This window comes from Pipistrellus kuhlii, unplaced genomic scaffold (genome assembly GCF_014108245.1).
Source record: "Pipistrellus kuhlii isolate mPipKuh1 unplaced genomic scaffold, mPipKuh1.p scaffold_m20_p_1, whole genome shotgun sequence".
NCBI classification, from domain to species: domain Eukaryota; kingdom Metazoa; phylum Chordata; class Mammalia; order Chiroptera; family Vespertilionidae; genus Pipistrellus; species Pipistrellus kuhlii.
The window spans coordinates 78,061,911-78,088,891 of NW_023425404.1; the positions used below are offsets into that span (position 1 = coordinate 78,061,911).

Genomic DNA, 26,981 nt, shown 5'->3' on the forward strand with positions numbered 1-26,981 from the left:
AAACATATCTTCACATGAGGATAAGTAAATAAATAAATAAATAATAAGTAAGTAAATAAATCTAGCATGATCAAAGACGATTGACTTTAGGAATGAAAAGATATTTAAATAAGAAACCTATTAATTTATATAATACCAGTAGTTAGAACTGTGTAACTATTTTATTTTAAAAAATTTTGTATTAGCCGAAACCGGTTTGGCTCCGTGGTAGAGCGTCGGTCTGCGGACTGAAAGGTCCCGGGTTCGATTCCGGTCAAGGGCATGTACATTGGTTGCGGGCACATCCCCAGTAGGGGGTGTGCAAGAGGCGGCTGGTTGATGTTACTCTCTCATCGACGTTTCTAGCTCTCTATCTCTCTCCCTTCCTCTCTGTAAAAAAATCAATAAAATATATATTTTTAAAAAAATTTTGTATTATTTTTGAGAGAGAGAGAAACATCAGTTATTGTACTTACTTATTGATTTGTTGTTTGATTCTTGTATGTCCTCTGACCAGGGATTTAACTTTCAACCCTGGCATATCAGGTTGACAATGCTCTAACCAACTGAGCTACTCGGTCAGGGCCTATGATTAGTTCCCCCATTAATTGCATAAAAGGTATTTGATAAATGAGCTTTTATTTACAACATATGAAACTTGATCAAGTTTAATATTCTTACAAAAATAGGATAATGTTTTATAATATAGTGAAGAATAGACTTAAGTTAATAATATACTTAATTGTGAGATACCTGAGACATTCATTTATCTAACAAGTGTCTATTAAGCACCTTCTATGATCTAGGCACTGTTTTGAGAGCTGGTAAACTGACTCCTATGGAGCTTACATTCTGATGGGGAAGGGTGACAGGATAACAATAAACATAACAAGTAAGTAAATTATATAATGCTAGAGGCCGGGTGCACTAGTGGTTTCCCTTGGCCTGGCTTGTGCTCTGATGTTTTTCCTTCTCTCAAAAGCAATCTGGGACCCCTCGGGGGATAATAGGGGTCTGCTGCACAAATTTGGCTGGATCCCCACAGGCCAGGCCGAGGGACCCCACTGGTGTATGAATCCATGCACCAGGCCTCTAGTATGTATGTAAAATCTTTGGTTAATCTCTTTCTGTCCCCTCTTCCCACTTCCCTCTGAGATTCATTAGTCTGTTCCATGTTTCTATGCCTGCGCATTGAGAATCTGCCTCCAGTGGTCAATGCGTGTCATAGGTACCAGTCAAACGGTCACTTAGGCTTTTATATATGTAGATGTTAGAAGGTGATAAATTTTATTTTTAAAAAACAGTGCAGGGTACAGGGATTAGGTTGGGTGAATTTGCAGTTTCAAGGGAGCATTCACAATGGGTCTCGAGGAGGTGTTATTAGGGCTGACTTGCTTCCTAGGGAGTGAGCAGCATGAATAGTTATTTGGGGGATTACAGCTGAACTATAGCTAACTGAGAACAGCCAGTGTGATGGCTCTGAGGTAAGGGCTTGCCTGCTGTGTTGAGAATTAGTGAGGGGCTGGTGAGAGCAGTGAGCAGGAGACAATAGTAGATGAAGTCAGATTAGTTTATGAGGTCACAGAAGTACTATTTGAAAGATTTAGAATCCAAGTCTCCTGACTCCTAGCACATTGCTCTTTGTTATCCCATGACTTTAAGTCATCTTAATTTTTCTTACCTGTAGTTGTGGCAGTTGGAAATGATGTACCTAAGCATACATTTAAAGTCCTATATTTGTATTTGGCAATTGATTATGTGAAAAAGAAAAAAAGTAAAACTTGATATTCTAACAAATAGAATATATTAACCTATGACATTCTAACTAAAGTTTGAAAACTTAGAAAGTAAATTTGGTATTAGGATTTATTTTGCAAGAATAGTAAATATTTGCCTCAGGCAGGCTTTTTTTTTCTTTTTTTTTTCTTTTTGGTAGCAGTAGACATTCAGAAAATGATTACATATTTATGAGAGTATCTTACAGTAATATCTCATTTCTGTAATATCAAGGAGTAATGTGACCCACATGTGTTCATTTTCTGTGACAAGAGCAATGTGCTAGGAGTTAGGAGACTTGGATTCTAAATCTCTCAAATAGAACTTATATGACCTCATAAATTGATAAAACTTTTAAAGTAATTTTTAGAATTTTACCATTAAATGTTTTGATTCAGATTTTTACATAGTGGATTATATTTTTCATTGTTTCTTATGATGCATTTAAAGAGCTTATTGAGTTACCTACTACAAAGCCAGCATGTTGTTTACTTCTTTCAATATCTGTTCCCTTCTAAAATAGTAATTAATAATGTCCACCTCACAGAATGAACAAGTTAAATAATGTGTGTTAGGTGCCTAAGACAGGGCCTGGCAGATTAGTAAGAATTAAATGTTAATTTTTAAAAGAAATTTTAATGGTAAAGTATAAAGTTTTTTAGGCTAATAGGCATGACTTTGAGCACTTTCCTTTTCTTTACCCCATATCTCCCCCACCCCCAATTTTTTAAAATTCTTCCTTCCCACAAATCTTTAGTAAAAGGCAAGGAGCTATGTAATATGAAGAGAAATCAGAGTATTTACCTTTTAAATTTCATCTGCAGACTTCCTTCCTTCACTATTGTCCCTTCTTCCAGCTAAAGCTTAATCTGTCCATGGTGGGAGTTTTCAAGATCTAAGTCTAAGACTTTCATGTTATTCAGACTTTTCTCTGATGATCAAACTATTTTCATGTAATATTCTATAGTGATAGATTCTGGGATAATTACAACATAGGATTATTTGTTCGTGGTCTAAGTGGCTTCAGGCAGTTGTCGTTTTGGGCCTCTTTTGTTGAATTTTTATAGTTTTTAGCTTCCTTCACTGTCAGCTCATATTACTTGCTGCTGTCAGTGCAGTTGTTTGTTTATTTACTAGAGGCCCGGTGCACAAATTCATGCACCAGAGGGGTCCCTCGGCCTGGCTTGCAGAATCAGGCCGAAACTGGCTCTCAGACATCCCCTAAGGGGTCCCTGATTGTGAGAGGGCCCAGGCCAGGCCGAGGGACTCCACCGGTGCACGGTTAGGGATGGGGAGAGACAAGGGAGGTTGGCCAGCTGGGGAGGGACCTCAGGAGGAGGGCTTCAGGGCATGTCCAGCTCATCTTCCTCAATCCTGTTTGGCCAGTTCCCAGCAGCAAGCAACCTACTTGTTGGAGCATCTGCCCCCTGGTGGTCAGTGCACATTATAGCAACCGGTCGACTGTCTGTTCCTGGTGGTCAGTGCATGTCATAGTGAGCAATTGAGCAATCTTAGCATATCATTAGCATATTATGCTTTGATTGGTTGAATGGCTGACCAGTTAATTAGCATATTAGGCTTTTATTATATAGGATTAATTTCTGGCTGCTTCTAATTTTCAGTATCAAATCTAGTGAGTGTTGATTCATTGGAAAATCAAGTTTTATAAAATAATGTTTATGGCAGGAATGAAAAATAAATTTTAGCTCATGTGTTGATTTTGATGGGTAATGGTTGCCTGGAGTGTTGTGTTAAGCAGGATTCTGGAGCTGCATCCAAATTTGATGAGAAAGTGCTCTGATAATAAAATGGGATGGCAGCACTGGTAACCACATATTTGCCATTTATTGTCTAAAGAAAAAACAGGTACTGCATGAGAATTTGAGAGGGTTCTATAGTGATTAAAATACATAAGTTAGTATGTGGGTTGTGATATGGTTTTGACCCTTAGATGCCTTTTGGGTTATTGGTTACCCTTTTACTTTAGACATTGAGGTTTCCAAATAACTTATCAATGATAAGTAAAGTAAATGGTTAAAAGGATTATGCTTTGCATTATTTAAGTTAACTTCGTTTACTTAGTAATTATGTAGTTAAAAATTTAGCTCATGTAAAAACTAAGTATTTTCTTCACTTGATATTCTATCAAAATTGCATACTAAGTAAAATTGCAAATGTATGATTTAAGCACTGGGTGGAAAATACTATATTGTTAATAAGCTTTCACAAAGCAAATTAAATTTCTATGTACTTCGTTATGATGGCAATAAGTAAGAATGTCTGTATGATTATTAGTTTTTTAATTATTAATTTGTGAATATATCTAAGGAAATTTAATTTTTTAAATGAATTATTTCTTTCTTTTTACACATATCACATATAACTTTTGCAGGTTGGATTTGCTACCATTTTATGCAAGATTGGTTGCTACATTGCATCCCTGCATGTCTGATGTAGCAGAGGATCTTTGTTCCATGCTGAGGGGGGATTTCAGATTTCATGTATGTATTTAAGCATTTATTTTGTAATTTACATAGATTCATATACTTAAAAGTTGAGTGAGGATTTTTTAATTTAAGAATATGATTTATTATTGGTAAGCATATTTCTGAAATCTGATAGTGGCCTAACAGTTCAGAATATAGGTCTAAATTTTTAAAATATAAATTTACTCAACAAAGCCTGGAATGATTAAGTGATATTACAATTAGGGGGTTGAGCTGCTACTGTTTTCTTATTTCTCCATTATAGGTACTGCCATTTTTACTTTTGTAAAGTAAACATTCTCAAGAGAAGCAACAGGTTTTCCCAGAAGAAACATAGGATTGGTTATTATCAGTCAGGACACAGTGCTTATAGGATGCCTGTTTAGTTATTGGGGGTCCAAATACTTGGGGCACATGAGGTTCAACAGAGGATGTGATCTCAGTGAATGCTGTTGTAGCCCATGTTTTTATTGGTTCTTGCCTTAAGAATCTTTATCTTAGATAGTGGTGAATTCCTTAAAAAGTACCCTGGTAAAGTACTAGGGCCTTGTGAGTAGCACCTTCCTTCCCTTTCTGGTCTCAGGAATCTGCCTGTAAGTAGTTCTTTAAAACCCATATTACATAGTTATCTTGTGGAGGTGATAAAGATTCAAATATAGTCCTAAAAAGAGTAAAATGATATGTTAGAAGTGACTGAAAGTGAGCATTGGTAGGCTTTGAAAAGATGTGAGATTCAAGTGTGTATGTTGTTAACCAATGGAAAAATTGTGTTTACAAAATTTGGCTTTATAGTGAATTGCTTTGAATGCAAATAAATGTTTCCTATGCTCAGTATGCACTTTATTGCACTTGCATGATGCAATTCACTATTGTTGAGCACTTAGAGAACAATTCCTTAGGTCAGGAATCTTACCTGTAGTTGGGGAGATAAGACTAAGTACTCACAGAAGCAAGAGAGAAATAAAAATGTAAGCCCTAAATATATTTGATATTATAAGGAATTGCATGCTTAATTGCCAAATGACTTGTTTGAGAGTGTCATTACCTTGAGTTCAGAGGAAGGAGCAAGTGTCAGTGATGGGCTTCTTGTTCTAGGTGTTAATCTGTTAATAGGATATTTGTGGTTAAGATTCTTTTGGGCCACTTCTGCTAAAGTGTATTTCACATTTTCATAGTATTAAGTAATGGCACATTTCTATGTTTAAAGAAGTTTGGAAACACTGAGATCAAGAAGTTAAATTATTTTATCTTTGTTTCATTATAAGAAGTCTGAAAGCTTTGATAGGGTAATGTGCATTGTGCATCTTCTGGGGAGGGTTAAATAGATAGTCACTCAAAGAACACACTTTGATAAATGCTGCTTCAAGGACAGATGCATCAGAATTCATGATATTTTTGTTGATATACTTAATCTCATCATACAAATAAGAAACTTTTACTAACAGTATGATTGTATTGTATTGAGTTATATGCATACACCCTTAACCAAATCCAAAATTAAATAAAATGCAAGTTGCTACACCAAGCACAAGCATAATTAGTGCTTTTGGTGAGAAACTTAAAATTAAGAAAATATTATTCATGTATATTTCCCCTCTCACCTTTAAAAATTTGGAAGAGAGTTGAAGGAACTGGCATACTTTCATCACTAGAAGAATATCAGTGTTAGGAATATACTTTGGTAATCACTGCTCTTGTGGGTATTTGGGGGTAGAGAAGAAACACCTACTTTTCACAAGATCTGTTTGTTCCCTACCCCCAAATCTGCACACTTTGCCAATGACTTTTTATTAGGCTATAAATATACTTAACTCTAATATCCTTAAATGAAAATAAAATAATAGCAACAAGTAAACTTACCTCAAACAACCCCCTTCCCCCCATTCTTTCATTTCCTTCTTCAAGTTTTTTAAAAGTATACTTGTCTCTTCTACTGACATTTATCCTTTGTTCTATCATAGTACCCTGGCACAGACCACCAGTGTCTTCATAATTGCTTTATGTTAGTCAATATCTCTGCAAATTCTAAACTGCTAACTCTTCTGCTTTTTAGAAAACAGTCATTCTGGCTCTACCACATGCTAGTGTTGTAACTTTGGCCAAGTTACATAAGTGTTCAAAACTTCAGTTTCCTTGCCTATTAAATTGGGATAATAGTTGTATCTTTTAAAACAATTGTTTTTATTGATTAAATGAGATAATGCATATAAAATTGATCCCACAGTGCCGGGACATAAATATCATTATAATAATAATTCTTCTCTGCCACCACTTTCTCCTAGTTCTTACTTATGACTACCATTCTCAATGTCCTTTGCTCTTTTTTCCAGCTGAGTTTATGTGTTGGTGTTCCCCAGACTTTCTTCCTTCACCCTCCTTTTTGATGGAACACATTTTACCTGGGGTTCAGTTAACATCTATTTCCCAGCAACCTCCAATACATATCTCTTGCCAGAACCTCTCTCCTGGTGCTTAGTAAGTTCTCATGTACGTCTAGCTAAATATGTTCATAAACTCATTGATTTCTTCTAAAAAATGTCTTTATCCTTCTTTTCCTTATATCAACTTCTATATTCTCCCTGTAAATTTGTAATATACTTTATCTGATCACTAAAGAGAAATACCTCAATTTTTGCTCCTCTGACATTTAGGAGCCAGTAATCATCAAATTCCATTGATACTATTTTCTAAAACACCTCCTCAAATTTCATTTTCCAGTGCTTGAAATATGAGAATAGCTTTTTAACCAGGTATCCCCATCTCTGCCTTCTACCTAATTCCATCATATTGTCACATCTGATTTTATTTGACCTAGTTAAAGAATCTCGACTGAGAAATAAAGCTGGTTAGCAAAATTGTATGAAATACATATAGTAGTCAAAGAAATTCTGGTATTATAGTTAAAATAACTGATTTGCTAATTTGACTAATAGAATAATAAAGCTAATAGAAATGAAATCATTCACATAGTCTGTGATTGAAATTTGGAGAACAAATTTAGCAATATGTTTCAAAACCCTAAGAGGAATTCATACATTGGACAACTCTGAGAATCTGTCCTAAAATTTTTATATACCTGCAAAGCTTTATTCACATTATGAATTGTAAAGGAAAAAAAAAACGGGAAATAACATAAAAGCCAAACAGTGGATTAAAAAAATGACATAGAGCCATTGAAAATGGTATTTACCAAAAAATTTTCATTTCATAGAGAAAGCACTTTTAGAGGGAAAAGCAAGCTATAAAATCTTACACATAATAAACTTACAGTTATGTTAAAATGTGTTACTAATATGTTAGCAGTGACTGTCTTTGAATAGTAAGAAATATTTTTTCTTTTGTAGTTCTCTAAATTTTTAGCAGAGTCTGCTTCTTTGATAACAAGAGGGGACAACTTTTACATAAATATGAACATATCTTCACTGATTGACATTTAAAATTTTTTTTAATTTCCCCCCATCACCATTAATCTCTCCTATACCCTATTTCACCTCCACCCCTGCAATCACCACACTGTTGTTTGTAACTGATTGACATTTTTAAAATTAGTGTTCTCTTAGCTTTTTAAGTAAGCCTCTCGGTAAAATAAGTTAACCACATATTCCAATATAAGCATATTTATTTATAAGTTAGTATGCCTTTACAGTTGTACCAAATATTTTATGTACTTTCTAAAACATATAAAAGGACACTGAAAATTATTATATAAAAACCAAAAACATAAATAAAAATTCCAGAATGCCATACCCTAGTACCTTGGTCGACAAACTGCGGCTCGTGAGTCACATGCGGCTCTTTGGGCCCTTGAGTGTGGCACTTCCACAAAATACCATGGCCTTGGCGAGTCTATTTTGAACAAGTGGCGTTAGAAGAAGTTTAAAATTTGGCTCTCAAAAGAAATTTCAATCGTACTGCTGATATTTGGCTCTGTTGACTAATTTAGAGTTTGCCGACCACTGCCTAATAGAGTCTTGCCCATCCTACTTTGTAGATTAGTGGTCCACAGAATAAATTTTTTTTTAAAGGAAAATGTACTATTAGATTTAGTGCCTACTTAGTGTTTAGCCTATAGTAGATTCTCCAAAAAGTTAGTTGAGTCATTGCAAAAATAAAGTTTATATAAAACAAAATGAGCAAATTATGGTGAGTAGAAATTATAATGTCTACTTAAGATGACATTTAGGGGTGTGAGTATTCTTTCTGTAGGAGAATAATGAATGATAGGCCTTGGAAATTCTTTTTATATGTTGACATATCTGAAGAGTTTTTATTAATATTGCTTATGAATTTAGTTACTCAATCTCAGTTTAACCTGTCACTAATAAATGAGCTGTAAGCAACATTTTTGCTAACGACAATTAATTATATAAGTAAAATTTTATACATGACATTGAACTAAAATATATATAAAAATTATATGTTGTTAATTCATCTGTACTTGCTTTTGCATAAGTGCTTTGACATACTTTTTGATCTAAAGGAGTCAACAAATGAGACTGGAAAATATTGTATGAGGATTCAGAATGAGTTAGTCTTTTTTATAAGTTACAGTCTTTTGAAAAGCCTTTTTTTTTTCCCATCTAAAAATGAGGGAATGAGATAATTGATTTCTAATACTTCACTTAAAAATTCTATAATTTTGTTATGTCATTGAGATTGTATCTCCTTAATCTCAATAATGTTTAAGAGTAATTGTGGAAAATACACTATGTTACATGTTTTGAAAGCTGTAATACTCAGTAATACTTAAAATTATATGATATTCCACTGCAGTTGTTAAGAGCTTGTGCATCCAGAATCACCCAAGGAGACTTTAAAAAACATACATGTATTTCCCAGCCCCATTCCCCCTAAATATTCAACATCAGTGTATTGTTTTTGAAATGCTTTTTTACACTTTTTTATTTCTATATTGTTTTAACTCTAAAATAAACACATGCTCAGTGTTCATGATTTAGAAAATATAAACATATAAAGTAGAAAAAAAGGTAGAAAGACCACATAATTCCATCACTTAAAAGCAAATTCCAGTAAAGTTTTACCTTTATTTCTTCATAGTTTTTCATGAATGAATTTATATTGTATGTACAATTTTCTATTCTTTATTTCTCACACAAACATTTTACAGTGTCATTTAAAACACTTCTTATGCATCATTTTAAGGTTGTATAATCTTTTGTCCTATATATTGCTTGTTTATTATCAAGTGAAGTGTAGTTATCATTACCACCACCAGCATCATCATCATCATCATCCTTATTTTTATCCTTACTTTACCAAGTGAACCAACAGGTTCAGGGGGTTTATGTGAATTGTCTAAGATCATATGCCCTCAAAAAATGGCATAGAGTGACCATAAAGGCCGAGATGTTCTGACCATAGATATTTTGTTCTTTCATTACTACATTGTATGCATAAACATTAACCATTTTCATTTATTTGTTTACTCAGTAAATATTTAATGTCCATTTATTAGTGATAAAAATATACAAATATAGATAAAATTAATAGTAGCTAATAGACATTGGACTCTTCTTGGTCTTTGTAAGTACTGTTGCATGTGCTATACATGTACCAATTCACTTAAGACTCACAATACCCCTACTAGGTATGTTACTTTTATTATTTCCATTACACAAATGAGGAAATTGAGGCATGGAATTTACATAACAGCTAGTAAATTATAGAACTTGGATTTAAACCCAGCAAATCTTGCCCAGGATCCACATTTGTAATTCCTAGGAGTTCACAAAGTAAGAAAAATTAAAAATTTGATCAAACATATTTGTGAAAGAGTCTTTATGAAGGCTGTACTCTTTTCTGAATTGCAAGGCTAAAACAGTCAAGTTTATTCGACACAATTTTGTTTACTATTAGAAACTAGAAACCAAACTAGGTTTGGTTTTCTGATGAAAATGTAATTCTGAGGTTAAATCCAATTACGTTTATCTTCAGGTGTCTCTTCACATTGTATTGCTGTAATAAGGTTTTGCTATATTCAGTATTTCTTCAAATGTGTACCTAAGTAGGAGGTTATATTTGCAAAGGACTTGAACTCTGATATATGGCTGTGACTAGTAGTAAAAGAGAATAGTTATTATATTGGGAATTTCATTATAATGAACTTATAAAAAATGCATTGTCTAGTTTGTCACTATAATACACTAACTGAGCCTTAATAATATTTTTGCTTAAATGAGCTTTTGATGTTCTTTATTTATAAAGCAGCATCTCCTAAAGTGTGTTCCTTATGATATTAATATAATGGAATCTTAACTAGTCATTGTTAACATTTCAAAAGGGGGATTTATGTTGCCAAATAAATTTGAGAAACAATTAAATTAAGTTAAACAGATTTCTTATTTTGTGATCCTTTAGCCTTATAAAATGCATTATTTGACCATGGAACTGTTTTTGCAAAGCACATTCTGGCACTCGTGTTATAAAGATCTTATTTTGCCTTAATGTAAAACAATTTGAATATAGCAGGAAATTATGCCAAATTTATTTAAAGTATTTAGAGTGAGTTCAGTCTCAATAAAATAAAAGTTCTCATCAGAGATTTCTAAGTGTTAATTATCTAACCAGTATCTCTTTTAATTTGTAGGTACGAAAAAAAGACCAGATCAATATTGAAACAAAGAATAAAACTGTTCGTTTTATTGGAGAACTAACTAAATTTAAGATGTTCACAAAAAATGATACACTGCATTGTTTAAAGGTTAGTGCTGAATTACTTGAGTTATTTTTAATAGACAAATTTAAAGTTTTTGTTATAGATGCTAGAAAAAGTGAAATAATTAAGAAATATTTGATTTATCCAAAGGAAGGCAAAAAGGGGGTAAAAAGGACATTAAACAGGTATGCAAAATAGAAAACAAATAATAGCCCGACTGACTTGTCTCAGTGGTTGACCTAAGAACCAGGAGATCACTGTTCGATTCCTGATCAGGGCACACGTCCTGGTTGCAGGCTCAATTCCCAGTGTGGGATATTCAGGCGGAAGCTGATCAATGATTCTCTCTCATCATTAATGTTCTATCTCTCCATCTCTCTTCCTGTCTGAAATCAATAAAAAAAAAAATTGTTTTTAAAAAGATATTTGGTTAAAAAAAATTTAAAAATACCACCACCACTATATGCTACCTATAAGAGACATACTCTTTTTTAAAAAAATATATATTTTACTAATTTTTTTTTATAGAAAGGAATGGAGAGGGATAATCAGAAATACCTACTGGGTATGTGCCCGCAACCAAGGTACATGCCCTTGACCTGAATCAAACCCAGGACTCTTGCAGGCCGACTCTCCATTCACTGAGCCAAACCAGTCAGGACGAAACATACTCTTAAATACAAGGTTGGGCAAAAGTAGATTTATAGTTTGAATATGATAAATACAGTTTATCTTTGTATTATTTATTTATTAATTTATTATTTATTTGTATAACTATAAACTTATTTTGCCCACCCCTTTATAAAAATCAAAAAGGCTAAAGTAAAAGATGGGGAAAATATACCGTGGAAGCACTTTTTAAAAGACACCTGGTTTCATTATTATCAGACAAAGTAGACATTAAGGGATGAAGCTGTATTAGAAATAAAGATTAGTTGGCCCTGGCCTGTGTGGCTCAGTTAGCTGAGTGTTGTCCCATGTACCAAAAGGTCGCTAGTTTGATTCCCTCTCATAGCACATGCTCAGGTGTGGGCTTGATCCCCAGTAGGGTCCAGCAAGAGGCAGCCAATTACATCAATGTTTCTCTATTATTCCTCCCCCCCTTTTCTTCTGCCCTAAAATCAATAAAAACATATTTTTTAAAAAATGAATAAAGGAGGTTAGTTGATAGCAATGTAGAGGTCATTTTAATATGAAAGTGTTACTTCCTGAATCAGTAATGTAGCTTCAAAATATATAAACAATTGACAAATGAAATCTATAATAATATAAGGGTAATATGCTAGTTAGACCAGATGTCCTTCTGGACAAAGCTGAGGCTGAAGGAAGCCAGGGTCCCAGGTGCCAGAGGGAAGCTGATGTTGGCAGCCAGGGGAAGGAAGTCCTGTCATGGCCTACCATGCACGAATTTCATGCATTGGGCCTAGAGAAATAAAAAAGAAATAAAAAAATTCACAATCATAGTGAGAGACTTGAAAACACTTTAATAGATGAAAGAACAGGCAGACAAACATCTGTAAGTACTATCTATATATACAGAATTGAACAGCACAATTAACAGTGTTGATGTATTTGGCACTATACCCAAGAGATTCAGAATTTACATGGAAAAATATTCATGTTAGTCAAAACAAACAAAACAAAACAATATATCAAATGATGTGATATGTCTGAATCTATTTTGGTTTAGAAAATAGGCATAGAAATAGGTTGGGAGAATAAATACTATTAAAATGTTGTGGTAATGTGTTGTGTTTATAAATTTTATACTATAAGTCTTTTGTAGTCAGAATTTTAAAAATAAATGTTATTTAAACCAAAACAAAATAATTTAGAATATGTAAGCTACGTATGTGATGTGTTTAAATATGTGGCATTTTATAGTACATTTAGAAAAGGATTTGATACTAATTTCCATATATCTATCTAGAACAAAAAACATTAAATATATTGAAGTTTTTAGAAAAGATTTTTATGGCAAACCACAAAAGATGTCCATCGATGAGGACTGTTAAACCAAAAGACTAGCTTTTGTTTTTTATACTGACTTTTTAAAAATAGTTACACACATTAGAAATATATTTTTTTTCTCTAATAGGATTGAAGTATTGTCTTTGTGGTTTTTCATCATCATTATTATTATTACAGATGCTTCTATCAGACTTTTCCCATCACCATATTGAAATGGCATGTACCCTGTTGGAAACATGTGGAAGATTTCTTTTCAGATCTCCAGAATCTCACTTGAGGACCAGTGTACTTTTGGTAAGGGTTTGAGAATTATAGCAAGAACTTGAGGTTGTTGATTTACTTCAGGGGTTAAAAATATTGACCATTGCCTGTTATCTTGCTTTGTCATAGAAACAAACTTTTCTACCTTAACTAGAACATCCTATACATATGAGCTGCCATTCCTGGTCAGCCGTTGGTATTTTTCTCACTTGGCTCTTAGTGAGTTAACAATATTGTGAACAGGGATTAAGCTTAATTAAAGATAACTTAAAAAAAATCTTTATTGTTGAAATTATTACAAATGTAGACATCCCTTTTTCCCCCCATCAACCTCTTCTTGCCCACCCCTGCCTCAGGCCTTCACCACACTATTATCTGTGTTCATGGGTTATACACATATGCATACAAGTTCTAATCAAAAATAATTTTTGACAATGATACAAATGAGCTGGTACTCTTAATACTATTACCTTAGATTGGCGTGCCGTAAGCACATAAATTATAAGCTAAACATATATAATTAAATTTTAAAATTAAAAAACATAAAAATCTAAAAAATCACCTTGTAGGAGAGGTTATTTCGTAAGTTAACTAGAATGCCTAATGACCATCAAGTTTATTAATCAATTAAGTTATTATGCTTATTGGTAATATTCATGCAGTTTGCTGATAGCTTTTTGCAGGATTGGTATTAGTGTTCAAGAGAGCTCTGGGCATACACTGTCATTACATCACTGTTGCTGTTAAAAAGTCTTGATTGTGTCATTTTCTCTAGGTATCTTATTTTTTTAGAATCCAGTTGTAAGCCTGAATTCTCTGCCAATAATATTTAAAAATGAAGAAAGATGAGAATTTATTTATCCTAAACAAAAATACTAATGTGAAGGCCATCAAATAGAATTGATTTCCAAATTCTCTTTAAGTTTATATCATATTAATCATATAATAGTTATTCCAAGTTCAAATTTAATTATAACAAGGAGAAAATTCTTTCTCCTCTTTGGCTCATACTGATAGGTTAAATGAGACACTGCAAATAAAAAATGTATTAATCGAAACATGATATTATTAACTAATGTTACCCAATATATTTAATTAAATAAAAATGTAATAGAGATGCTAGGAAAGCTTAGTTTTTATTATCTACTTTTTATTTATAACATTGAATCCTCAATATTTACTTTTTGCTGGGGAAAATGTTTACTAATTGTGGTAGTATGGATGAACATCACGTTATTAAAAATCAGAGTCCTTCCTGTCTGACTGGTTTTCTTGGTTCAGTGGACCTTTTCCCCTCTTACAGCAAAAGAAGCTAGCCTTTATTAGTGAGTCTCTTGCTTTCTGGATAGGAACCTTATTTATTATTTAACATTTTTGTGGGACCTATGTGTCAGGCATGGTTAGGAGAAATGGTACAAAGAATGCAATTGCCAAAGTGGTCCATATCTAGTGCTAATTTGGATACAATGTTGTAAGTGCTTTAATAGAGCTATGCAGAGAACATTATGGGCTCATGGAGGAAGTACTTTAGGTTAGGGGTGTCGAACTCAATCAGAGAAGGGGCCAAAATCTAAAATCCAGCCTAAATCACGGGCCGAATGGTTTACTGAACAGTCATAAACTGTCATTGTGATGGAAACGCAGCGGAGTGCAGTGATGACAGCGCGGTGCGGGCCACATTGCAAGGCCTGGCGGGACGGATTTGGCCCGTGGGCCTTGTGTTTGACACATGTGCTTTAGGTAGACTGATAAATTAAGAAATATCTTCCCTAACAGCTTCATGGCATTCACTGAGTATAAACTCTTATGTAAGACTGATCCTATATATCTTCCTATATCATAAAGAGGTAATATGCAAATTGACCATCACTCCAACACACAGGATGGCTGCCCCCATGTGGTCAAAGATGGCCACCACAAGATGGCTGGCAGGGGAGGGCAGTTGTGGATGATCAGACCAGCAGGGGAGGATAGTTGGGAGGAACCAGGCCTGCAAGGGAGGGCATTTGGGGTGGGGGAGACCAGGCCTGCAGGGGAGGGGATTTGGGGTGGGGGGGACCAGGCCTGCAGGGGAGGACAGTTAGGGGCAATTGGGCCGGCAGGGGAGCAGTTAGGCATCAATCAGGCTAGCAAAGGAGTGGTTAGGAGTGATCAGGCTGGTAGGTGGAAGCGTTAGGGGCAATTAGGCAGGGGGGGTGCCAGCAGGCCTGGATTGTGAGAGGGATGTCCGACTGCCTGTTTAGGCCTGATCCCACCAGATTTGGGCCTAAACAGGCAATCAGACATCCCTCAAGGGGTCCCAGATTGGAGAGGGTTCAGGCTGGGCTGAGTGTCAACCCCACCCCTGTACATGAATTTCCTACACCGGGCCTCTAGTAGGGTATAAAAATGAAAAGTTAGTCCATGCTCTCCTGGAGTCTACTAAGTCAGACAGAGGAGTAAATAGGCAGTTGGAATATATGGTGTAAAAGCTATACAGGGCATAGATAGAAGAGGCACTTAATCTAGTCTTGGTACGTCAGAATAAGTTTCCTGGAAAAGTGGTATTTTAGAGACTAATCTGAGTCTTTAAGGCAGAGAAGAAAGACACATCCAGTCAAGCAGCTGCAGATAAAACTGGAATGGCAAGCAACAAACTAGATTTAAAAAGAGCCCTGAGTCCTTTACCAGCCCTTTGCCTCTACATACTTAAAACCCAGAGTTCTTACCATGTCAGCAGAATCTGTAATTACTTGCCCCTCTCTACCTCTCATATCTAATTTCATGCAATTTCTTGTGGGCACCTCAGTGGCCTTCTTTTAGTTCCAGTAACATATATATTGATAACTCTCTTGCCTCAGAGCCTCTGATCTTGCTATTGCTTCTGTTGTGAATGCTCTCTCCATGGCTCTTCTCAACCTTTTGTCGTCTTTCAGGTCATAACTTAGATCTCACTTTCTTAGAGGGGCCATCTACCTAAAGTATAAAGTAGTTTCCTCATAACTTTCCATCTTAATGCTGTATTATTTTCCTTCATACCACTGATTATAATTATTATTTAAAAGATTGTTAGTTTTCTTGTTGAATTATTCATTCTGTCTTTTTACGCCAGACTGTTAGGCTTCACAAAGGTAGGAATCATGTCTGTCTTATGCACTGGTAAGTTCCAGCACCTGGAATAGTGCTTAGCACATAATAAGTGCTAAGTAAAATGTTTGTTGAATGACTGAACAAATTAGTAATCTTAGTGCTTAGTATGATGCTATTTTAAGAATTGGTGCTATTGCCGAAACCGGTTTGGCTCAATGGATAGAGCGTCGGCTTGGGGACTGAAGGGACCCGGGTTCGATTCCGGTCAAGGGCATGTACCCTGGTTGCGGGCATATCCCCAGTAGGGGGTGTGCAAGAGGCAGCTGATTGATAACTCTCTCTCATCGGTGTTTCTAACTCTCTCTCTCCCTTCCTCTCTGTACAAAATCAATAAAATAAAATAAATAAAAAGAATTGGTGCTATTAAGATCTTCAATTAGTCAGTGGTTCTCAACAGGCATATAGTGGATAGAGGTGAAGATTGCACAGAACATTCTACAATGCACAGGACAACCCCCATTGCCCCACAACAAAGAATTATCCAGACCAAAATGTCAAGTTCAAAAAGCCTAAAGTCGATGATGATTGACTAGATCTGTGTTTATAAGACCTTGGGGGCTTTTAGTTTTCTTGTCTATAGAGACATGTCAGCTTTATCTGGTACAGTATTGAATGGCACAAGCTCTGAGAATAATTTTTTTTCTCAGTTGATGTGGGACGACAGCCAGTACCCCTTTATTCATATTTTTGGTTCTTAATTTCAGTCACTCATATATATGAAACTTGTCATACTTAGAGTTCATGTAGTTTGGCAGAATTATAAATTACATTTGTAGCAGAAGTTCTCTGAGGAAAGACCTAAAACCAAGCAGTTATTAGCTAATTGGTTATAAACAATTGATCAGTGGTATAATAATTAGTCTGCTTGCAAACTCTTAGAAATACCAACTGATTGTTTTTTTCTTTTTCTTTTTCTAGACCTTTATCCTAAAATCTTATTACTGAGAATAGTAGCTTTGTTAGGAATAAAGTAACCTTAGAATGGAAATATTTTGACTAGTATAGACTTTTTATTTTAGGAACAAATGATGAGAAAGAAACAAGCAATGCATCTTGATGCAAGATATGTCACAATGGTAGAGAATGCATATTACTACTGCAACCCACCTCCAGCCGAAAAAACAGTGAAAAAGAAACGTCCTCCTCTCCAGGAATATATCCGGAAACTTTTGTACAAGGATCTCTCCAAGGTCACCACTGAGAAGGTAAATCTTAATGGAATCATGGAATAATGGTCAACTTGAGATTTATGGTAGTTAAATAATATTCAACTAAATTCTTTTTCATCCTAATGGTAATAGTATAAGCAGTGCCTGAAATTTTAGGTCAGGGACATAAATTTCAGTTTTCCTAGATTAGTTTATTTGTAAATTGCTTCAGTGCCTCATAAATTATAGATAAGAAATGCAAGTACTTTGCATTATTCACATTTTGTAAATGGAGAAATTAAAGCAGAGCTTTTCAAGTCTCACAAGTGAAGTTTAGGAAAGTTGGATTTAGATCCCAAGTTCCATTATGATTGACTATCCAAATCATGCTAAGAAATAATTCGTATGATGATACATAATATATGGGACAATGTTTTATTTTTCTATTATGATAACACCTTCTTACTCTAATTAAAACGGCCATTCTTCTAAATTTAATTTTGTTGTTGTGTGTATATATTCATATTCTGTAATGGATTTGCCTTTACATATTTTTCTTGAGAGCAGGGGATCTTAACCTTGAATGGGTGTTAGGAAGCCCATGGCCCTCTGGAATTTCATAGTTTTGAATCCTGGGGCTGTCTGTATTTTTCTGGAGATAATGTCTGTGGCTTTCTTTAGATTCTCAGCAGGAGTCACTTTCCAGGAAAGTTTAAGAACCACTGATCTGTCAATTGAATTATTGTAGTTACCTTGCTAGATATGTAGTTACATATTCACTTTTAAGTAAGATATGTTGAGCAAAACTTTCCTTGGTTTATTCTGCAAGTTGAGACAATACAGTGTAGAACTTTTTTCTTTTTAGGAGATAAAGTAATGGAAATTAACTTCTGGATAGAGAACATATAAGAGGAGGATAAAAGGCATGAAATAATACATGGGTGGGATAAGAGGTAATAGGAATGATAGTGCAGCTTTCAAAATTGAAATCAACTTTCAGAGTTGGAAAAATAGTTGTTGGAAACAAAAGGTTTTTGATAGCTGTTTAGAATTGACTAGAAGTTGAAAAATATAGAATGCTTATGAAGTTGAGATGACATTAAAATTGCCAGTGAAGCTGATATGAGAAAATATTTAGTGTTTAAAAGATGGATTGTGGATATAGAAATGAAAGGAATACTTTGCAATCTGCCAATAATATCTAGAGTCTTTCAGAATCAAAATGGAGAGAACTTGATGATAGGTAGAGCTCTGCTAATTATCTTATTGACAGGGTCTTTGAAATTGTAATACCTGATTTTTATGGATATTTACAATGTGGAGGACACTTTCTTACATCACATGTTTTAACTTGTCTAATCCTTACAACAAACTAGTAAGTGGTTTTATTATCCCCCCTTTTACTGAGGAATCAGACACTGTAATGTCAATCTTGATGCTATATCTCCATTTTAAGTGATCTTTTAACCAATTTGTTTGGGTTTATTTATTTATTTATTGGAAATTTTTGATTTATACAAGAAGTGTCTAAGATTATGTAGATTAAATGAAGCACAAAAGAAACATTATTTTTGATGACCCTTGGGAATTTCTTTCTGTGATCTTAGTGTATGAGTGTATACTGTTAACTTGATTGAAGACCTAGAAACTCAGGAAATATGGGGACATTATAGAAAGATGGAGGAAAAATGTGAATACCTTTTGTCAATAATTAGAAAAATCTCATGTTTAATCTCTAACGTGAAAAAGCTGATAGAGGATTTCTGAAGTATTCCCATTTCAGAAGTTCTTAATCTGAATAATCATAATACCATATCTATACTGTTGGGTATATTGGATTATATACTTGTCTAGTAATTTAAAGAAAATTCTCTTTTTTAGGTTTTGAGACAGATGCGAAAGTTGCCCTGGCAGGACCAAGAAGTGAAAGATTATGTTATTTGTTGTATGATAAACATCTGGAATGTGAAATATAATAGTATTCATTGTGTGGCAAACCTCTTAGCAGGACTAGTGCTCTACCAAGAGGATGTTGGAATCCATGTTGTGGATGGAGTTTTAGAAGATATTCGATTAGGAATGGAGGTAACACAGACTTTCTTTAAAGTTGTCAAGTTGGAATTTGGGAAGAATTTAAATAACTTTTAAATTCTATTATTGAAAAATAATTTGAAGACCTTCTTTTATCTATATGTTACCTCATACTGTAATCTCTTCAGAATTACTGGTTTCTTAAACCCTGCTGTACTAGATTTATATGCTTCTCTCAGGCAAATCCTGGGGTTTATTTTGCCTCTTTTTCTCAAGTCCAGTTAAGCTTATTTTGGAAGAATATAGTACATTTTTATTATTTCTGGGTTACTATTGGGAAAATAAATTTATTAATTAGAAGAATTTTAATCATTAGGTAAAATTTCCTGTAAGCAGATCCCTTTTTTTTGTAGGCTTATTGTTAACTCAGGATTATAGAGAAAATAAGATATATGGGACTGATAAGGGAGAATTACATCTTAATTGTTTAATAGACTATCAAATCAATTCACTTAATGATAGCTTAATAATAAGTTTAATAGTTAACATATTTTTTTTTATTAAAAAAAATTCTTTGAATAACATCGATTGGCTGCCTTCCACATGTGCCCCAAACAGGAATCAAACCTGCCACTCTTTTGTGCATGGGATCAACTGAACTACACCAAACAGGGCAACTTTTTTTCTTTATGTTTTGTAGATACCCATTTCCTAAAGAGAGAAAAAGGATACTCACAAGTGACCACCTTATTAGAAAAAAAGCAAAGATCCCATTAATTTTTCTCTGTTCAGTGTTTCTTAAGTAATTGATACTGTCAAGTGACAAAGGGAATTTTACCTCTTTTCAACCACATTACTGTTCTTTAATGCAAATCTTGTTTTTCTTTTTTTTTTTTAGGTTAATCAACCTAAATTTAATCAGAGACGTATCAGCAGTGCCAAGTTCTTAGGGGAACTTTATAATTACCGCATGGTGGAATCAGCTGTTATTTTTAGAACTCTTTATTCTTTTACTTCATTTGGTGTTAATCCTGATGGCTCTCCAAGTTCACTGGACCCTCCTGAGCACCTTTTCAGAATTAGACTAGTGTGCACTATTTTGGATACTTGTGGCCAGTACTTTGACAGAGGTTCCAGTAAACGAAAACTTGATTGCTTCCTTGTATATTTTCAGGTATATAAGCTGAACTAATGCAGTTTGGTACCATTTAATACATTGATTGTGTTACAAAAATATTCAAGCAGAAACATTATAGCATTCACATATCACATATGAGATATGTCCATAATTAGAATAAATTTGATTTATTCTTTCTGCAGGGATGCTTTAGAGATTTTAAAAAGTTGATGAATTTTATCATATAAACATTCTAATTGCATTGTAACTTTTATATGATTGACTGTTAATTTTGAAAATTATTTTGTTATACTTTATAAAATTGGAATGGTAATTTATGAATTATATTTGGTACAATAACTTATGAATTTAAAAACTTGTGATTTATTTTTAGATGTAAAACAAAACAGGTGTGTTTTGATTTTACATTTAAAATTTTTATTTTTAAATGATTAACTTTTTTTTTTTTTTAAAGAAAAAACTCACTCTAGGAAAAATGTTTTAACACAGGAAGAATCTCTTGAGTTATGCTTTTCATATCTTAATTTTAGTTAATTATGTAAGCTTATGATTTAGAGCAAGTATAGTATAAATTGAATTCAGGTACAAAAACGGAGATGTTTCTACTATTCCTTTAAAATAGGTGTTCCAAAAGTTAACTTTGTAGATTGGTTGTTTGGAATCCAGTCACTGTTTCCCATAAAATACTGAGTAGGGTGAACAATTCTCTGTTGAATTGTCCAGATATTATTAAAAGAAGGTATCAATAGTACCATTAAAGTTTATATGATCACTATTTCTAGTATTGTTTTCATTCATCCATTGATGGAGAAAATACATTTAAAACTAAAACTGGAGGTATAAAAAATACATCCATATAATGGCTGGTGTTAAGGGGGGAGGAGAGATAAATGTTCTTGGAGAAGAGCAGTTCATTAACTTTATCCTCCCGTGAGGAAGGGGATTGCGCATTTGAGAATCAGATTCCCTTTGTCTCTAAGGACTGTCTTAGGTTGGAGACTGCCTATATTGAAATCCAGTTTTGCTGCAAAGTGTTAGCTGTAATTGTCAGCATCCAAAGTAGAATCTCTTTCAGAAGAGAATCCTTATTTGCATTTAATCTGACATCCCAGGTGGAGAGAAAAGAGCTATCCCAAAATGTCCAAGAGACAAAGAGAGAGGCATTTTCCACATTGATTAACAGGCAGCAGAAATATGCACCAGGATTAAACCTGAGGGGGTGGAGTAAGAAGTGAGGCCTGGGGATGAGGTCAGTGTGTTTTGCCTAGACTATAGATTGAATAGTTATGTATTGGAAGGCCAGGTAGAAAGGATCACCGATAGCAGTGCTTCTAAACTTTAATGTGCATACACATTACCTAGGAATAGCATTAAAATGCATATTATTATTAAATTGGTCTGGGGTGGGACTTGAGGTTATGCATTTCTAACAAACTGCATTGAAGCCTACAATTTTGAGTAGCAAGGACCTAGAACATACTGGGGAAGAAGAGTGAAGCACCCAGAACTGTGGTTGGTAAACTGCATTTCGCAAGCCACATGCGACTCTTTCGCCCCTTGAATGTGGCTCTTCCACAAATACCACGGCCTGGGCGAATCTTTTTTGAAGAAGTGGAGTTAGAAGAAATTTAAGTTTAAAAAACTTGGCTCTCAAAAGAAGTTGATATTTGGCTCTGTTGTACTGTTGATATTTGGCTCTGTTGACTAATGAGTTTGCTGACCACTGACCCAGAGGATTACCTTTTTATACATCTGTAAATTTTCGGGTTGTGTGCTTCAATTACTGTTAACTTATTGAAACAGAATGAGGGACCCAGGGTAGGAGAAGAGGGAAAATATCGCAACAGTGCCATATACACAGTAGGTGTTCAATAAATGATTGTTGATTAATTTTTATATTTAAAACACCCATATATGTAGATACTTGAATTGACATTTTAAAAATCAAAGCAGGTATTTTAGGGAAAATGATGAACATTTATCAAAACTATATTTTTGAATCTGGTTATTTTTGTAAACTTTAACATTTAAACCCAGTTTGGGAGTGGAGTTTCTGACTTGTTTCATTATCTGAAAGTTCATTTGGTATTTTATTCACAATTTTTCCTTGTCTTTAAAAAGATTATGACAATTATAATAAAACAATATTTAGATTCAAGGCACCAAATGGCTTAGAAACTGTAGATGGAGGGAAATAATTGGAATTAGAATCATTGTTGTCGGCCATTAATGAAAATGGTAGGTGTCTTGTTAACTTAGTTGTTATAGTTAGGTGATGTAATGTTACAGGTTATTATTTAAAACATTTTTGTTATTAATATTTTATAGCTAAATTTATCTTTTGTTTGTCATCAGCGTTATGTTTGGTGGAAGAAAAGTTTGGAGGTTTGGACAAAAGATCATCCATTTCCTATTGACATAGATTACATGATCAGTGATACACTAGAACTGCTAAGACCAAAGATCAAACTTTGTAATTCTCTGGAAGAATCCATCAGGCAGGTACAAGACTTGGAGCGAGAATTCTTAATAAAACTAGGTAAGCAATTAATTACAGAGAGACAATGAAGGTGATATTTGGCAGATTGTTTTTAGAATTTGCTTTATAATACTACCAGAGTTTACCTTTGTATACTTTCCATTTTTATATTGAGTGTTACATAATATTAGGTAAGACATTTGGGTGACATTTTTTTTTATTTCATTAAGTAATACCAAATTTGAGGTAAATACTTATGTAAGAATTGAAGCCAATGATAGTGATGAATAAATACAATTCTGTTGGCCTCTCTTAATTTTAGAATTTTTGGTTGCTAATATAAAATCTACTTTTAATTAGAGCACCTCTTACAATATAGTACGTAATTGTAACACTGTTATTTCTTAAGACATTGTAGGCTAGAAACTATAGAAGGGGAATACCTGTTAGAAGTTTGGAACTACCCTACACTACATAATTTCAGACCTTATTCACTGGGAGAGTTGTCTATTTCTAAGGACTAGAGAAAATGTGAGAAATGTGCTACAGGAGAATTGGTCTATTTGCTTTCTCTGTGTCCTTTTGAGATTGTTGTGGAAGAAGATGTCGCTCTTTAAAAAAAACAAAACATATATATGTGTGTGTGTGTGTGTATATATGTGTGTGTGTATATATACACACACACACACGCGCGCGCGCGCACACACACACACACACACACACGTGTATATATATATATATATATATATATATATATATATATATATATATATATATTGATTTTAAAGAGAGAGGATGGGAGAGTGATAGAAATATCAATGAGAAACTCAGTTGGCTGCCTCCTGCATGCCCCCAAGTGGGCATGTGCTCTGACCAGGAATAGAACTGAGGACCTCTGGATTCAGGGGTCGATGCTTACCTACTGACCCACACTGGGTGAGTAGGAGTTAGCTCTTGAATAACTCTCACGAGGGACTGTAAGAGCTAACTAACTTTGTGGAAATAACTGGAATATGTAACCTTACTACTCTGATTTATTTGCAGATAGTTGTTAGCAGGTTTCATTTTAGTCATTTTAAAGTGACATATATTTTGAGGCTGTTAAGCTAGTATTTTATTTCCTGCTAGCACATGGGACCTGTAAGTCTTTCATTAAGAGATCTTATCTTCACCAATTATATTAATTGTATAAATTTACTACATTGCATATCTGAAGAACTACTTTTCATAGTGAAAGCATTTGGTACTTTTCCCCTTCTAAAACTATTTTTTTTATATTACATCCAGCATATTAGTAGGGTTTCTTTTTCCATAGATAAATCCTCTTTTGGAGAATATGATTGCTATTATCTATTTGAGCATTAATTTTAAAGGTGCTTCTGATTATGCAACTATTAACTTTTCTTACTACTCAACCCATAAAGACATATATGCATCTTTTTATACTTTGTTCCAAATTACCTACTTTCTTTTCCTTTTTAGACTTCTAGTTGTATAAAATTATCATTTTAAGCAAAGTGCTTATTTATCTGTTTATTTATTTCATTTACATTTTATGCTTTGAAATAATTGAGTCTTAGTCTTGTTTCTCAAAGACCTTTATGAATGATGCTCTGTATAGTGGGCATGGAGGAATACTAGTTTGACGCTAGTTTGGTAGCAGTAAAGAGAGCAATGTGCTTTATCTTTTATTGACTGAAGCTTAAATTAAAAAACTTCAGACTATCCTGAGGAGTCTTTTTATATATGGAACGGGAAAAATAGATCAACATTTGCAAGTGAAACTCTGAAGATGGTTGTAACTGGAAATTATGCTATGGAGTTGTCCCAATTTAATTCTGTTTTAAACAGTCTAAGTATCAGGAAGAAAAGCTGCATGGATAAATCTACATTAAATCTATTTCCTGTTGATTAAATCCAGAAGATAATACAGTATCAAGTGTCTTTGCTAGTTTTTTTTTTGTTCAAGCACTTAGCAAATTCATTATCTCAGTTTTATAGCAACAAAATTCTAGCATAAAAGTTAATGGACAAACACTAAAATTTCTCTTATAATTATGCTTAATGTTAGTTTTAAATAATTTTTAATATTATTAAAGGTACTATATGTTCATGGCAGAAATTTTGAAAAATACCAAAAAGTCAAAAATCACTGATATTCCATTCTTAAGGATAATTATGTATTAACATTTTGATATATTTTCTTTTATTCTTTAAATTTTTCCCTCATGTTTATACAGTTTTATAAGTGAATTTCTCTTCACATAATACATTATGAAATTTCTCCCTTACAAAAAGTATTTCTCTAAATCTTTATTATATTTTTTAAAAACTGACTATATTTCTTCATATAAGTTACCAGAATTTGTTTAATTCCTGTTGACACTTAGATTATTTCAAATTTTGCACCACTATGAATAATACGCTTGAGGAATTTTCTAGTGCAATTTGATTTCTTAGTATAGACAGAATTATTGGCAAGAACATTCTCTTTAAATTTAAGAACAAAATTAAGATGGTAATAAGCAATATTGTTTAATTCTGATTTGGAAGTTCTCACTAGTATTATAATAAATGAAACAAAAAAGAAAACAAAAGTAAAAAAAGGAAAGAAGCCATAAGAATAAATTATATTATAAATTTAAAGAGTGTATTTCACAAATTAGAAATAAAATAAGTAGGATAGATAAAAGGCCCAGAATTTTTTCAGTTAAATACAGAACAATAATTTATGGTGAGCCAGGAATGTTAAAGATAGGTTAAGGGCAATAGGTGAGCATTTGAGAGGAAAATTGATAGAGAACCACATCTTATATCGCCAAATTCTAGGTGGATTAAAGAGTTAAATATTTATTTTTTCAAAGTTAAAAATAGATCAGATTATCAAATATTTTCAAGGCTAATTTTATCAAATTTAAAATGATAGAAGAAAGTATACGTATAGATTTAGGTTTTTAAAACATCTATCTGTATATATAAAAGGCTAAGTGTCCAACCACCCAACCAGCTGGTACATATGACACACACTGATCAACAGGGAGCAGATGCTCAACAAAGGAGCTGCTGAGCTGCAGTGACTTGGAAGCCACAGTTCTGATGAGACACCCTGGAAACAGAGGAAGGAGTGTGGCCCTGCTTCCTTTCAATGTGAACAAATCCATGCACCAGGCCACTGGTATATAATAAAAAATTGATATGAAAATAGTTTTCTTGCTAGGTTGTTAGCACTTACATAAAGAACACAGATAAATTGGTAATAAAATAGAATACCCCAAAAGAAAAATGAGCAGGACATAATCAAATAAGGAAGAGCAGGGAAGAGTTGGTGTTTTTATTGAGTACTGCCTGATTGTCAGAATGATAGGAAGGTAATGTTTCTGATTTTTGACATAAGAGTTTAAGTAAAGCCCAAATCAAAACACTAGATGAAGCAATCAAGTCAACTCTGCTCTTTCTGACATGTTAAGTATATGGAGGAAATGCTCAGCATGTTTAGTAAACAGAGAAGTGTAAATTAAAATACAATCTAAAAGGTAGTACTGTAGTTTATTACCATCTCTGCTATGAGCATGAAAATGGAGGCACCAAGCAGCTCAAATTTAAGAGGACAGTATTTGTTTTCTATCTCCAAGTACACTTAATTCTGACACACATTTAAATATTTTACTGTCTAGAGTTTGCATTTTGTTATCTCTGTTTTTTACACATACATTTTAATCTGCATTGTTTAGATTGTAGTGACTTATGGTTCAGCAACTGGATCGTTATATAGTTTAGCAAATGCAGAATATAATACTTATAAATTGTTTTTGAAACTAAATTGCAATGAAAATAAAAATGTTATTAAATAGTATGTATTTTCCTTACAAATTAGAAGTGTCCATATCAAAACAAAGACTTACTATAC

General features: G+C 33.6%; 1 protein-coding gene across 9 annotated transcripts in view; it reads left to right on the forward strand.

Annotated features, from left to right (window-relative positions):
- UPF2 (UPF2 regulator of nonsense mediated mRNA decay) overlaps positions 1–26,981 on the forward strand; it is a 112,153-nt gene that overhangs the window by 58,596 nt on the left and 26,576 nt on the right. For 7 of the 9 annotated variants that reach the window (XR_006742410.1, XM_036452973.2, XM_036452989.2 and 4 more), the window contains 7 exons: positions 4,148–4,256; positions 10,849–10,962; positions 13,066–13,182; positions 17,298–17,483; positions 19,308–19,511; positions 20,356–20,631; positions 22,951–23,134. Coding sequence is in view for 8 of the 9 variants with exons in the window: in XM_036452973.2 (XP_036308866.1) it covers positions 4,148–4,256; positions 10,849–10,962; positions 13,066–13,182; positions 17,298–17,483; positions 19,308–19,511; positions 20,356–20,631; positions 22,951–23,134 (1,190 nt within the window). In the remaining variant the exon portion in view is untranslated. The remainder of the gene's footprint in view (positions 1–4,147; positions 4,257–10,848; positions 10,963–13,065; positions 13,183–17,297; positions 17,484–19,307; positions 19,512–20,355; positions 20,632–22,950; positions 23,135–26,981) is intronic. The other 2 variants (XM_036453000.2, XM_036453020.2) reach the window with 2 other exon arrangements.